This window comes from Aquarana catesbeiana, linkage group LG01, assembly GCF_042186555.1.
Source record: "Aquarana catesbeiana isolate 2022-GZ linkage group LG01, ASM4218655v1, whole genome shotgun sequence".
In the NCBI taxonomy this organism is placed as follows: Eukaryota; Metazoa; Chordata; class Amphibia; order Anura; family Ranidae; genus Aquarana; species Aquarana catesbeiana.
Window position 1 is genome coordinate 872,945,515 of NC_133324.1, and position 15,664 is coordinate 872,961,178.

The following is a 15,664-nucleotide window of genomic DNA, read 5'->3' on the forward strand; positions in this document are numbered from 1 at the left end:
AAAATGTCACTTAATTTCCACATACATATAAAGATCAGATTAACTTCAGAGTGTGGTTTTCAGAGTGTGGTTTTTCATGAACCTTTCGCTTCTCTGTAAGTGTTGTTTCTCAAAGAAAAGGGATAAAAGACATAGCGTAATATTGCTAAAAAAATGTGCTAAATGATGACATAAATGAATACACTCACATAAGCACGGATATATCAGGCGTATAGTAACAGTCAGGCTCGTATCGAGCTTATTCCTCCTCACCCTCACCCCCATGTGACAGAACACCGGAGTGACGTCACTGGCTCCTCCCGATGCATTGCATCACAGGTCACGTGACTTTTTCAAGGGAAAAAGTCATGTGACCTGTGATGCAATGCGTCATTTTTTTTTTAATTAAAAAAAAAGTCACCCAGATGTAGCGCCTTGTAAAAAGCTAGACAAAATTTAGTTTTTGGCTCCAATGTACTCGGTGCAGTAGTGATCTGTTTTGGTCTAGTCATGTTTTCCACAGATAAGTGGTTGATTGATCTTGGCTGCTTCTGGCCCCAGCCAATCCCTGGGAATGGGGTGCCCATAAGCTGGCTGGGGAGGCAATATATGTTTGGGAGGCCTGGGTACAGAGTCTCTTTCCTCTCCAGGGAGGGTTCCAGTTCTCCTGGGGCTGCTGCCCCTGTGAGGCAGGTAGTGTGTGACAAGAGTTGCAGTTTGGGCCTCTGCAGTTGCTAGACCCAGGGCCTGGAGAAGATACGCTAAAATTTTAGAAAATTTAGCTGGAGGCCATCATCTTGGAGGCTGGTCCGGAAAAGAATATTTTTCTCCCTCACTGAACCACTGAACAGTGTTGCATGGAAGCTGGGGGGCGGACAGCTGTCTTAGGACATTGTGAGTAAGACCTGGTCTTGGGCCTGAAGAAGATACGCTAAAAAAAAATTTAGCTGGAGGCCATCATCTTGGAGGCTGGTCCGGAAAACAATATTTTTCTCCCTCACTGAACCACTGAACAGTGTTGCATGGACAGCTGTCTTAGGACATTGTGAGTAAGACCTGGTCTTGGACTCTCAAGTGTGCATTTGCTAGAGGGAATTGAGTGCCAGAGGTTACTGGATAGACTGGGACTGCTTGTCATGACTACCTCTAGTGCAGGTGGTCAGACACTATAGATGGCTTCTGTGTTCTTCACCTATAGCAGCCCCCTTTGCAATAAGAATGCTATGGTGCCCGGTCTCCATGCTAGAGCAGGCGCAAACTGAGCACAGCAAACAGGTTCTTGCAGTTGGCAGGCAGAAAGAGTGGTCCAATAACAGTCCAGGTACATGGCAGGCAAGGTTTAGAATAGTCAGGGTCAATCTGTAGTCAAAAAGGCAGGCAGAGTTCAAAGAGTACTCCAAGTTCCAATCCAAAGTTATAAATAGGGAAGTCTACACAGCTGAGCAGGGCAGACAAATAGAGAGCTTGGAGCACGTATTAAACACAATATCACACACAATAACCAAGAAACTGTAGGCTTGGCTGGCTTGAATCAGATTTGTTCTCCACCCACAGATTGGCTACATTAATCACCTTACAGGTGACCAAGCAGACAGGGAGAATGTATCACAGCCAAAACCAGGATGCTGGAATGTTTACTGTACAAAGTAAAGTCTGTTGGCATGGACCATAGGATGAGTACATAGATTGAAAACTGGCTAGGTACAAAGGTGAAAAGGACAAGTTCAGAGGGTGGTGATAAATTAGGAGTACTTGGAATGGTCAGGGGTGGAAAGTGGGATCCCCCAGGGTCCTGTGCTGGGACCAATCCTATTTAATTTGTTCATAAATGACCTGGAAGATGGGCTAAACAGTTCAATCTCTGTATTTGTGGACGATACTAAGCTAAGCAGGGCTATAACTTCTCCGTAGGATGTGGAAACCTTGCAAGAAGATCTGAACAAATTAATGGGGTGGGCAACTACATGGCAAATGAGGTTTAATGTGGAAAAATGTAAAATAATGCATTTGGGTGGCAAAAATATGAATGCAATCTACTCACTGGGGGGAGAACCTTTGGGGGAATCAAGGATGGAAAAGGACCTTGGGATCCTAGTAGATGATAGGCTCAGCAATGGCATGCAATGCCAAGCTGCTGCTAACAAAGCAAACAGAATTTTGGCATTGCAATTAAAAGGGAATTAACTCAAGAGATAAAGCAATAATTCTCCCACTCTACAAGACTCTGGTCCCCCCTCACCTGGAGTATGCTGTCCAGTTCTGGGCACCAGTCCTCAGGAGGGATTTACTGGAAATGGAGCGAGTACAGAGAAGGGCAACAAAGCTAGTAAAAGGACTGGAGGATAATTTTTTATGAAGAAAGGTTGCGAGCACTGAACATATTCTCTCTGGAGAAGAGACGCTTGAGAGGGGATATGATTTCAATTTACAATAACCGTACTGGTGACCCCACAATAGGGATAAAACTTTTCCACGGAAGGGAGTTTAATAAGACATGTGGCTACTCATTAAAATTAGAAGAAATTAGGTTTAACCTTAAACTGCGAAGAGGGCTCTTTACTGTAATAGCGGCAAGTATGTGGAATTCCCTTCCACAGGCGGTGGTTTCAGTGGGGAGCATTGATAGTTTTAAAAAACTATTAGATAAGCACCTGAACGACCACAACATACAGGGGTATACATTGTAATACTGACATATAATCACACACATATGTTGGACTTGATGGTCTTTTTTTCAACCTGACCTACTATGTAACTATGTAACTATAAGACCAGCAGCTGTGATTGAGCAGGAGCACTACACACTCCTGTCACTGCCCTTACAAAGACCTAGAATTATTGGCCATTCCCTATTAACTCCAGTCAAGGCTGTTTTGAGAGGATTTTGAAAAAGGTTTGTCCTCCAGTTGATTTCTGCTATCATTTTGGAGTATCCAGAAACCTTAAATCCCCTTCTGTTGAAGTTTCATCAAATAAACCCCATAAAAATCTATAGACTGGAGATACATCACCTGGTATCTGAGTGAGAAATCTTCACATCTTATATGGTGCCAAGGGGTGACCTTATTGGCAAACCATCTAGACCTGGAGAAAGGCCTTGGCTGGGCTAAAGCCACAAGCGCTAACAATCCCTTGTAATGAGGGATCAATAGGAGCTGGTAAGTGAGTCTTTCAGCTGTAGGTGGAGGCACTGATATTTAAGATCAGTACGGTGGTGGATGGTGGAGATTGACTCACATCACTTGTGGACTCTTCTAATCATGTAATTTTTACATTTGTATATATATGATTGAAAAGCACGACCTCTATCTATTTTATGTTTAATGTATTAATACTTTCTGAGGCACAGACCTGGAACAAGTATGCAGATCAAAAATTCTGGCTTCATTCCTTCTAATCTGTTGAGGCGTAAAAATGTTAACGCATCTGCAACACATTGAAGTGATAAAACCAATCAAGATAAATGAATCTGTGTGCTGTATTTCCTTTTTGGATACAATCATATATTTTATATCTTGAACATTTGTTGGTTTTGATAGCCAAAGGCGAATAAAGTCAGATTTTAACAGAATTTGAGTCAGTCGATGTTATCAGGAAAGGAAACGAGTAACTCGATATCTTGCCTAACCACACAGTAGATGACCTTGTGGTTTTCTACCGTACTAACTGTAATAAATTGTTAGATACAGGAATTGACAGGGGCAAGAATAAAGCATACAACACTTCTGCTGTCTGCATGTTAAAGAACTCAGGCCAGCTGTGAAAACATCTGTTTAGTATAGGCAGAACATGTAAAGTTTACTGTCTGTTGAAGTCTGCAGGAATGGATCTAGCAGAGACACGTGAATTTTTCAAAATTCCAATCTAAAAGCCAATAACCTCATCCACTCCACCATCCAATTCTCTCATGCCATTTTTAAAAAATGATTTTAACAAAAATAACCACTTGCTGACCGGGGTGGTTTTTTGATTTTTTTACACACATGTTAAAATCTACTTTTTTTTGCTAGAAAATTCATTAGAACCCCTAAACATTATATATTTTCTGAAAGCAGAGGCCTTGGAGATTAACCTACCCATTGCAATTTTTTTATGTCAGCCATTTATCAAACACAACGTTGCAGGAAAAAATATACTAAAATTAGCTCTGGTGTATACAAATACAATAAAGTACCCAATGTTTTGGTAAAATATAAAAGTTAACATTGCATCGAGTAAATGGATACCAAACATACCAAGACTCAAAATTGTGCTTGCCTATCAAATAGGCGACACTTTAAAAACCTTTGCAGGTTATCAGTACAACTAATGGCTCTAGAATTATTACTCTCACTCTGAGGTTAGCCAGGATACCTCACATGTGTGGAGCACTCGCTGATTACATGTGTGTGTGTGACCTACATGTGCGTTTGCATTTGTATGTATGTGTGGGGAGGACAAGGGTGCTTTTAAATGTTTTATTTTATTTATTTTTAGTTATTAATTCAAATGTATTTTTTAACAACTGGCATGCTTTCAAAAAGTAAAGATTTACAATGATATAGGGGACATCTAGAAGTCCTAATTTTCCATAAGTAGTACCCTGAAAATTAAAAATTTTTTCTGGAATTCCACCAGAAACATGCAGTGTACTACCTGGTATGTGAGTGTGCTTCTTTGCCTACAACCACCTTCCTGTATATCTGCTGTGTGAGATCTATGGCTCTGCTACCTCTGACTGCGAATTTCAGTATATTTGTAATGAGACTTGGTAATGTCATTACTGTGCTGCTCACTGTTCTCCTTGCTGTCTGACATAAGGAAGGAAAGCCCTACTCTTCTACCAAGATGGCTGCTTCCACACAGAGACATGGTAAGGGAGTAATGAGGAATGATCAGCTTGCAGGAAGCCCACAGGCCATACTATTCAATTGCCCTCTGCCTGCCTTACTGGGGGCACAGCTTCCAGAGTTAGGTTTTTCCTTAGCAAGCAAAAATGATACTCAGTTGCAACCCCATATGGCCTTCAGCACCAGGTAGGGGGTATAGAAGCATGACCTAAACATATACAGTAGCTCTCTATGTTTGCTATTTCCTTTATCAGTAGCTTATGTCACAGAGAGTTGGGATTCTCATCCAATATACTCTAGTTCATAAAGGTGTATTTATTTATTTGTTAATTTATGTAAAACCTTAATCCCAAAAGAAAAACAGTTGCTGTAACTGCTTAGGACATAGTTTACACTTGCTTCAAATGTGGCATTTTACCCACATTTTTGAAGAACTCTGAATGCTGAGTAAAGCAGTGATTTTAATGATGCTTAAAGTGAAACAATAGAAATGAAATATTCCTTTAAACATCATGCCTGGGGGATCCCCTTAGTCTGCTTGTAAAGTGGCGCATCTGTGCGATGTATAGAACATGCCGCAGCAATGATGACATTTCTAGGAAAAAATGTAATTTAAACTTGCTTCGCGGATGTAATGTATTGCCGGCTCCCGGCAATACAGATTTTAAAAAATGAAAAAAACGCCAAAATTATTTTTAAAAATGGCATGGGGTCCCCCCCAAAATCCATACCAGACCCTTATCCGAGCATACAGCCTGGCAGGTCAGGAAAAGGGGGTGAGGACAAGTGAGCGCCCCCCCCCAAACCATACCAGGCCACATGCCCTCAGCATGTAGGGGTGGTTGCTTTGGGGCAGGGGAGCTCTGCGTCCCCCCATCCCAAAGCACCTTGTCCGCATGTTGAGCACGTGCACTCAACTTCTTTGGTCGACCATGGCGAGGCCCATTATGAGTGGAACCTGTCCTGTTAAACTGCTGTATGGTCTTAGCCACCGTGCTGCAGCTCAGTTTCAAGGTCTTGGCAATCTTGTTATAGACTAGGCCATCTTCATGTATAGCAACAATTATTTTTTTCAGATCCTCAGAGTTCTTTGTCATGAGGTGCCATGCTAAACTTTCAGTTACCAATATGAGAGAGTGAGAGTGATAACACCAAATTTAACACACCTGCTCCCCATTAACACCTGAGACCTTGTAACACTAACGAGTCACATGACACCGGGGAGGGAAAATGTCTAATTGGGCCCAATTTGGACGTTTTCACTTAGGGGTGTACTCACTTTTGTTGCCAGCGGTTTAGACATTAATCGCTGTGTGTTGCGTTATTTAGAGGGGGCAGCAAATTTACACTGTTATACAAGCTGTACACTCATTACTTTACATTGTAGCAAAGTGTCATTTCTTCTGTGTTGTCACATGAAAAGATAGAATAAAATATTTACAAAAACGTGAGGGGTGTACTCACTTTTGTGAGATACTGTATATACTCTGCACTACACTGTGTTATATACACCACACTACACTGTCTTATATACACTGCACTACACTGTGTTATATACACCGCACTACACTGTGTTATATACACCGCACTACACTGTGTTATATACTCTGCACTACACTATATTATATACACTGCGCTACACTGTATTATATACACCGCACTACACTGTAGTATATACTCTGTACTACCCTGTATTATATACACTGCACTACATAATATTATATACTCCGAACCACACTGTGTCATATACACCGCACTACATTGCGTTATATAAACCGCAGTACACTGTATTATATACACTGCACTACACTGTGTTATATACACCGCACTACACTGTATTATATACTCTGTACTGCATTATATACTCTGCACTGCACTGTATTATACACTACACTACACTGTATTATATACTCTGTACTGCATTATATACTCTGCACTGCACTGTATTATACACTACACTACACTGTATTATATACTCTGTACTGCATTATATACTCTGCACTGCACTGTATTATACACTGCACTACACTGTATTATATACACTAAACTGACTGATCGCACAATACACTAACTAACCTGCCTAATCTCCATTAAAACTCAGCACTATACACGGCTTCCGTGTAAGCAGCCTTATATAGCGTGGGGCATAGACTTAGCCCCTGAGCCATGATTGGCCAAAGGCACCCTGCCTTTGGCCAATCATGGCTCTCACAGTACATCTCGCTGTGATTGGCCAAAGCATACAAGTCAGGTGCATGCTTTGGCCAATCAGCAGCAATCAATGCACTGTGAGATCGCAGTGCATTATGGGGCACTTGGATGGCGGGCGAACTTCCCATGAGCACCCCATTTGTCAGTTTGTTCAATGAACAAACGTACACCTGATGTTCGCATCGAACTTATGTTCGACTCGAACATTAAGCCCAACACTACCATCTAGTATTGAGTGGGCTTTTTTGTTCACGACTAGCAATATTTGCACGTGTCTTCCTGGCTTTATATATTTTCTTGATCATTATAATGTGTGTTTGTGTGCCTAGAGTCACATTCAGATCAGCGAGCGACCCATTGCTCTGGAAACCATTATGAATACTTACAAAGGAATGAAATTAGTTAAACTAATGAAACAAGAAGTAACCTTCTGACCTTATAAAAGTTGGTGTTATAGGTTGAGACGTACATGGCGTTTCAACAAATACAGCCTTGACTGAAGATTGCTTCTGTGTGTTAAACCATTTTGACCTCATGATTCTCTGATAAGGAAACATTACAACAACCATTTATCCTCTGTAATAGTCTTTACGCCAGGCTTATCTATAGCTAACCTGTGTGGTTTGTTATTTACTATTTTGACATTTAGGGCTCTATTTAGGTGCTGAGAATGTGACTTTTACAAGAATTCCCTGGTTTCAAATAATCCAGGTGCATGTGTTTTAAAAGGGAGTGATTCATTTTTTTTAACAGCGAATGTTTATGAAAGTCACATTCTCTGCTATATTAGTAGACCCCTTATACTGTAGATAAGATATCCACCTAAGCTCCAGAAGATTTTACCCCTCCTCATGACCATGCCATTTTTTGCTATGCAGCACTGCGCTACTTTAATGCCCCGTACACACGATTGGACATTGATTGGACATGCCGACAACAAAATCCATGGATTTTTTCCGACAGATGTTGGCTCCAACTTGTCTTGCATACAAACGGTCACACAAAGTTGTAGGAATTTCCGAAAGTCAAGAACGCAGTGACGTACACAATGTACGACGAGCCGAGAAAAATGAAGTTCAATAGCCAGTGCGGCTCTTCTGCTTGATTCCGAGCATGCGTGGCACTTTGTACGTCGGAATTGTGTACACATGATCGGAATTTGCGCAAACAGATTTTGTTGTCATAAAATTTGAGAACCAGATCTCAAATTTTGTGCGACGGAAATTCTGATGGAAACTGTCCAATGGAGCCTACACAAGGTCGGAATTTCTGACAACAAGCTCCGATTGCACATTTTACGTTGGAAAGTCTGACTGTGTGTACGCGGCATAACTGATAATTGCGCGGTCATGCAACACTGTACCCAAACGAAATTGACATTTTTTTTGACACAAATTGAGCATTCTTTTGGTAGTACAGTAAAACCTTGGATTGCGAGAGGCAAGAGGTATGCAGGCATCCGGGGTAAAGCTGTCCACATAGACCATCCCCGCACCCCCGGCTCTCACTGCTGTCAGTCTGCAATCATGACTGGGAAGACTACCCTGCAGTAGAGCGATCTGAAAGCGAGGCTTGAACCACTCATGGAGCGCATCGTCAAAGGGATGACATTGATGGTGGTGAGGAGGACGGTCTATGTGGACAGCTTTACCCCAGATGTCTGCATACATAGATGTGCCTGCTGTAGCCTCCCTGGCGGTTTTCCCGAGTGTGGCTCGGGGTTAAAATTCAGGACCATAAGCGGTAACCCCGAACCACACTCGGGATTACATCGCAGGATCCTGGTGTGGCTTTACTTACCTTGTCCCCGGGATCCTGCGATGTCCCCCGCTGTGTCTGCGGGCTCCATCCTCCTCCGGAGCCTCTCCATGCCAGGCTCCGTTCCCTGCGAGCGGCGCGACGCACGGGGGCGGAGCCTGGCGGCAAATTCAAAAAAGTGTAAAATCATAACACATACAGTACTGTAATCTTACAGACTACATTACTGTATGAAATTATTTCACATCCCTTTTGTCCCCAGTGCTTTGTCCAATGCCCTGCATGCAGTTTTATGTTATATATACTGTTCTTTCTGCCTGGAAACTGGAGATTGTCCATAGCAACCAAAAAGTGTCCCTTTACGTCAAAAGTGGCTTTAGACCAGCTAGAAAACAGCGATAGTAAATTAGAACACTTGCAGAATTGAGCGATAGTGAATCGTGGGGAAATTTATTTTATTATTAATTTTTTTTTTTTTTAATTATTTATTTTTATTTATTATGTTATAATTTATGTTTTTGTGTTTCAAACGTTATCATACCCGGGATATCTACTAGACTCTTGTTTGGACAGATTTAAGTGTGTTATTGTTAAGAATTACAGACCTACAATATAAAACGCCAAATTTCCATGCAAAATAATTGTACCGCTTTCAGCACCTAAAATCTGAAATAATCATACCGCCAGGGAGGTTAATCATCAACCATGTGAGTTGATAAATGTTGTATCTTCATTAAATGTAACCATATTGCTACACTTAAGCCTCGTACACACGATCAGATTTTCCGATGGGAATTGTGTGATGACAGGCTGTTTGAATGCTCCATTGGACAATTGTTGTCGGATTTTCTGCAGACAAATGTTGGATGGCAGGCTTTAAAATTATCTATGTCTATTATCTACTACATCGCTTGTTTATCAAATCAAAATGTATAAAAAAATGTGCTTGTCTTGCAAAACACTCTCAAATCAAGTTACTCTCAATCCAAGGTTTTACTGTGTTTGATTACATTTAAAAAAAAAAAAAATTTATTACATAAACAAAAAAGATCAACAATTTTGAAAAAAAAACACAATATTTTTTACTTCCTGCTATAAAACATATCCCATAAAAAAAATTTAAAAATTCAAATCTCTTAATAAATTTAGACCAAAATGTATTCTGCTGTATTCCAATAAGTGTATATTGATTGGTTTGCGTGAAAGTTATAGCATCTACAAACTATGGGATATATACTGGACTTGTATTTTTAATATATACTAGTAATAGTGATCAGTGACTTATAGCGGGATAGAGGGCAATCTCACACTAACTGACACTTTGTGACACTGACATCACCAGTGACATTATTGCAGTGATCATCGTAATAATATAGACTGTCACTGTACTAATATCACTGGGCAGGAAGGGGGTTAACATTTAGGGCGATCAAGAGGTTAGATATGTGCCTAACAAGTGTTTCTGTGTGTACTGTGTTTTGTGTGTACCTATGCCGGGGGTCTCGCGGTCAGTCATACAGCTCTGCACTTACCCCATCTAGGTTGCGGGCAGCGCTCCTACGGGTGACTGGCAGTGGCTTCTATTGTGTCTCCTCCTCCTCTGCATCACGGTGGCTTCCGCCGTGTGTCTCCTCCCTCCTCCACCTGGGTGTCCAATAGGATTGCCTGTCCTTTCAGCCAATTGGAGAGTTATGGGTCTCAGAACCCGCTTTTGATTGGACGGGAGGAGGATCAGTGTGGCAATAGCGAATGTTCATTCGCTATTGTCACACAACTGGGTGGACTCGGAGGGCAGTCCTTTTTTGAAGCCTATTAGAGCATCTGACTTTAATCACATGCCTAAAAAATAACACCCCCCTTTGGAATTCATGCGTCCGGCGCCAAGCATGTATATTTGGGGGCCGGACGCATGGATAGGGGGGTTGGCGCCTGTGCGCCCCTAATGGATGGGCCGCCACTGAACACTATATGCATACAGCATATAGTTTTAGTCATAGTCTTTCATATTTTAGTCATCTGAATTGTTTTAGTTTCAGTCATATTTTAGTCATCTGAATTGTTTTCGTTTTGGCATTAAACTTGCAGTAATGCACAGAACTATATGGCATTAAACTTGCAGTAACGCAATGAAATATACAGCGTTAAACTTGCAGTAACACAATGAAATATACAGCGTTAAGTTTGCAGTAATGCAAAGAAATATACAGCGTTAAACTTGCAGTAACGCAATGAAATATACAGCGTTAAACTTGCAGTAACGCAATGAAATATACAGCATTAAACTTGCAGTAATACAATGAAATATTTTGCATTAAACTTGCAGTAACGCAATGAAACATACAGAGTTAAACTTGCAGCAATGCAATGAAATATACAGCTTTAAACTTGCAGTAACACAATAAAATCAATGGCGTTAAACTTGCAGCAATGCACAAAATTATATGACGTTAAACTTGCAGTAACACACAGAACTATATGGCATTAAACTTGCAATAACACAAAGAAATATATGGCGTTAAAAGCGCAGTAATGCACAGAACTATATGGCGTTAAATGCGCAGTAACACAGTGAAATATATGGCGTTAAATTTGCAGTAATGCAATTAAATATATGGCGTTAAATTTGCAGTAACGCACAGAACTATATGGCGTTAAACTTGCAGTGACGCAATGAAATATATTGCGTTAAACTTGCAGTAATGCAATGAAATATACGCCGTTAAATTGGCAGTTACTCAATGAAATATACAGCATTAAACTTCCAGTAATGCACAGAATTATATGGCGTTAAACTTGCAGTAACGCAATGAAATATATGGCGTTAAACTTGCAGTAACGCAATGAAATATGCAGCATTAAACTTGTAGTAACACAATGAAATATACTGCGTTAAACTTGCAGTAACGCACAAAACTATATGGCGTTAAACTTGCAGTAACACAATGAAATATTTGGCATTAAACTCGGAGTAACGCAATGAAATATACACCGTTAAACTTGCAGTAACGCAATGAAATATACAGCATTAAACTTCTAGTAACGCAATGAACTACAGTGGCTTGAGAAAGTATTCGGCCCCCTTGAACTTTTCAACCTTTTGCCACATTTCAGGCTTCAAACATAAAGATATAAAATTTTTATTTTTTGTGAAGAATCACCAACAAGTGGGACACAATTGTGAAGTGGAACGAAATCTTTTGGATTTTTGAAACTTTTTTAACTAATAAAAAAATGAAAAGTGGGGCGTGCAAAATTATTCGGCCCCCTTGCGTTAATACTTTGTAGAGCCACCTTTTGCTGCGATTACAGCTGCAAGTCGCTTGGGGTATGTCTCTATCAGTTTTGCACATCGAGAGATTGAAATTCTTGCCCATTCTTCCTTGCAAAACAGCTCGAGCTCAGTGAGGTTGGATGGAGAGCGTTTGTGAACAGCAGTTTTCAGCTCTTTCTACAGATTCTCGATTGGATTCAGGTCTGGACTTTGACTTGGCCATTCTAACACCTGGATACGTTTATTTGTGAACTATTCCTTTGTAGATTTTGCTGTATGTTTGGGATCATTGTCTTGTTGGAAGATAAATTTCCGTCCCAGTTTCAGGTCTTTTGCAGACTCCAACAGGTTTTCATCCAGAATGGTCCTGTATTTGGCTGCATCCATCTTCCCCTCAATTTTAACCATCTTCCCTGTCCCTGCTGAAGTAAAGCAGGCCCAAACCATGATGCTGCCACCACCATGTTTGACAGTGGGGATGGTGTGTTGAGTGTGATGAGCTGTGTTGCTTTTACGCCAAACATATCGTTTTGCATTGTGGCCAAAAAGTTCGATTTTGGTTTCATCGGACCAGAGCACCTTCTTCCACATGTTTGGTGTGTCTCCCAGGTGGCTTGTGGCAAACTTTAGACGAGACTTTTTATGGATATCTTTGAGAAATGGCTTTCTTCTTGCCACTCTTCCATAAAGGCCAGATTTGTGCAGTGTACGACTGATTGTTGTCCTATGGACAGACTCTCCCACCTCAGCTGTAGTTCTCTGCAGTTCATCCAGAGTGATCATGGGCCTCTTGGCTGCATCTCTGATCAGTCTTCTCCTTGTCTGAGCTGAAAGTTTAGAGGGACAGCCAGGTCTTGGTAGATTTGCAGTGGTCTGATACTCCTTCCATTTCAAAATGATCACTTGCACAGTGCTCCTTGGGATGTTTAAAGCTTGGGAAATCTTTTTGTATCCAAATCCGGCTTTAAACTTCTCCACAACAGTATTACGGACCTGCCTGATGTGTTCCTTGGTCTTCATGATGCTCTCTGCGCTTTCAACAGAACCCTGAGACTATCACAGAGCACGTGCATTTATACAGAGACTTGATTACACACAGGTGGATTCTATTTATCACCATCAGTCATTTAGGACAACATTGGATCATTCAGAGATCCTCGCTGAACTTCTGGAGTGAGTTTGCTGCACTGAAAGTAAAGGGGCCGAATAATTTTGCACGCCCCACTTTTCATTTTTTTATTAGTTAAAAAAGTTTCAAAAATCCAATAGATTTCGTTCCACTTCACAATTGTGTCCCATTTGTTGGTGATTCTTCACAAAAAATTAAAATTTTATATCTTTATGTTTGAAGCCTGAAATGTGGTAAAAGGTTGAAACGTTCAAGGGGGCCGAATACTTTCGCAAGCCACTGTATATGGTATCAAACTTGCAGTAACGTAATTAAATATATGGTGTTAAACTTGCAGTAATGCAATGAAATATATGGCGTTAAACTTGCAGTAACACAATGAAATATACAGCATTAAACTTGTTAAACGGTCACTACACTCACACTGACTGAACTATCTCTACATTCACACTAATGTAAAGATGAATGGTCGCACTACACTCACATTGACTGAACTATCCCGACATTCACACTAATGTAAAGATGAATGGTCGCACTACACTCACACTGAACTATCCCTAGATGCACACTAAACTGATATTCTACACTGACAATAGAATCAGAATAGAAACTATAGCACACTAACTGTCTAATAGCACTGAACAGAGCCCTGTTCTCTCTCTCCACGCTGCTATCACACTACAAATGGCTGCTATGGAAAGAATACTTTTATAGTTTTGGGCAGGATTAAGAGCAATGAGCCATGATTGGATACAGTCACCATGACAGCGTCCAATCATGGCTCTGACAGTGCTCCTTGCCCTGATTGGGCAAAGATTTGCTTCAGCCAATCAGGGTTTTCAATGCACTGTGCGGCGGCACGGTGGATTGTGGTCGTTCGGTGGGCAAATTAGATTGTTCGAAGAACCTCTGAACAGCCAATGTTCGGCCCGAACTCATGCTCATGCCAAATCGTTCACATATCCTTAATGTTGAGCAAAAATAATCATTAAAAAGATCATAAAAAAATCGAAATGTTTCTTTTATTAAACAAAGTGCATTAAATACTGCAGCGCTTAACACTACTTTAACCCTGCAGAAGTACATACTGTATGTACGCATGTTACCATTGTGTATTTGTTTCTGCCAATAATCCATTGAAGCAAATTTTAGGCCAAAATGTCTGAAATATAATCTGTCTGTGTTTGTTAATTTGAATGTATTTGGTTGCGCTAAGGCAATATAACCATTTTTTCAAGAATTTAAAAAAGAAATGTATTTTTAAAAAAATCTGTCTGTCATATATATATATATATATATATATATATATATATATATATATATATATATATATATATGTGTATATATATATATATATATATATATATATATATATATATATATTAATTGATTCATAAGGATGATGATGTTGTTTAAGATGATTTGTAATTCTTTAGCTCATGAAGAATGATAATAATCAATTTTTCTCATTACAGTGAATCGTGGCAATCATGGTCCAAATCAGGTAAGGCATATAACATTTCAAATTCTTAAAATGTGCAAAGGGGCAAATCACAATCCATAGAAAGTTTTTTTTGTTCAGTTTCAACAATAATTATTCAAAAATTAGAAGTGGAAATTAAAGATGAGCGCAATATCCTGTGTAAAAATTAAAAGTCAGCAGCTACAAAATCTAACTTTTAGAAAACCACCACTTACTTGTCCCACGATCCAGCACCGTCCTCACCTGGGCTAGTTCTTTACTAGTTTTCAGGTTCCCGGTGCTGTCATCTTAACTGTGGGCAGCTGACTGTGACAGCTTGAGGCTTCCCAGCCGAGTGCCCACTGCGCAGGTGCGAGCCATGCTGTGCATTGTAAATGGTCCAGCAGTCTTCTGGGACCTGTGATGTGTCCCAGATGGCTGCCAGGATGGAGGGCGTGAGGAGAATTTCTGCTCTGATTGCCTAGGCGGTCAGAGCAGAAGTGGGAGCGGGTACCTGTCATAATCAGGTATCTGCCTCACATGTTATTAGCAGCCCGTACACTGGTGCTTCACAAATGGAAATGGAACGACTCCATTAATATTTTAAAAGGAAAAGCTTTGAGCACATGCTGGCTATTACCTTCTTAACCTGTGCAAAGTTTGAGAGGACTTGGGAAATGTGGACTGACAGATATACCAATTCAAGTTAGGCCCTTGCCAAAAGGCTATAATTAATATGTTGCAATTATTCTAAACTTTAATTAAATTGTTTACCATACTTGTCACCTACATGTACTGTTTGATAGACTAATGTATTTCTACCCTGCTGTGTGTACCTACCTTGTTTGTAAACCCTGAAAAATGTATTTCAATGAAAATTATTGAAACAAAAAAACAAAACAGGTACTCGCCCCCCATCTCCCCAAAGAATCCATTCTTGAAAGAGGAGGGGAGGAGGGAGTTTTAAAATGGAACTTCCACTTTTGAGTGTAGTTCCGCTTTAAGTAAGGGTAAGATGACCTTGT

At 40.4% G+C, this 15,664-nt stretch overlaps 1 protein-coding gene across 4 annotated transcripts in view; it reads left to right on the plus strand.

Annotated features, from left to right (window-relative positions):
* The window catches only part of CLNK (cytokine dependent hematopoietic cell linker), a 258,741-nt gene that overhangs the window by 59,160 nt on the left and 183,917 nt on the right, over window positions 1-15,664 (plus strand). For all 4 annotated transcript variants that reach the window (XM_073610079.1, XM_073610087.1, XM_073610055.1 and 1 more), the window contains exon 3: window positions 14,653-14,681. In XM_073610079.1, the coding sequence (XP_073466180.1) occupies window positions 14,653-14,681 (29 nt within the window). The remainder of the gene's footprint in view (window positions 1-14,652; window positions 14,682-15,664) is intronic.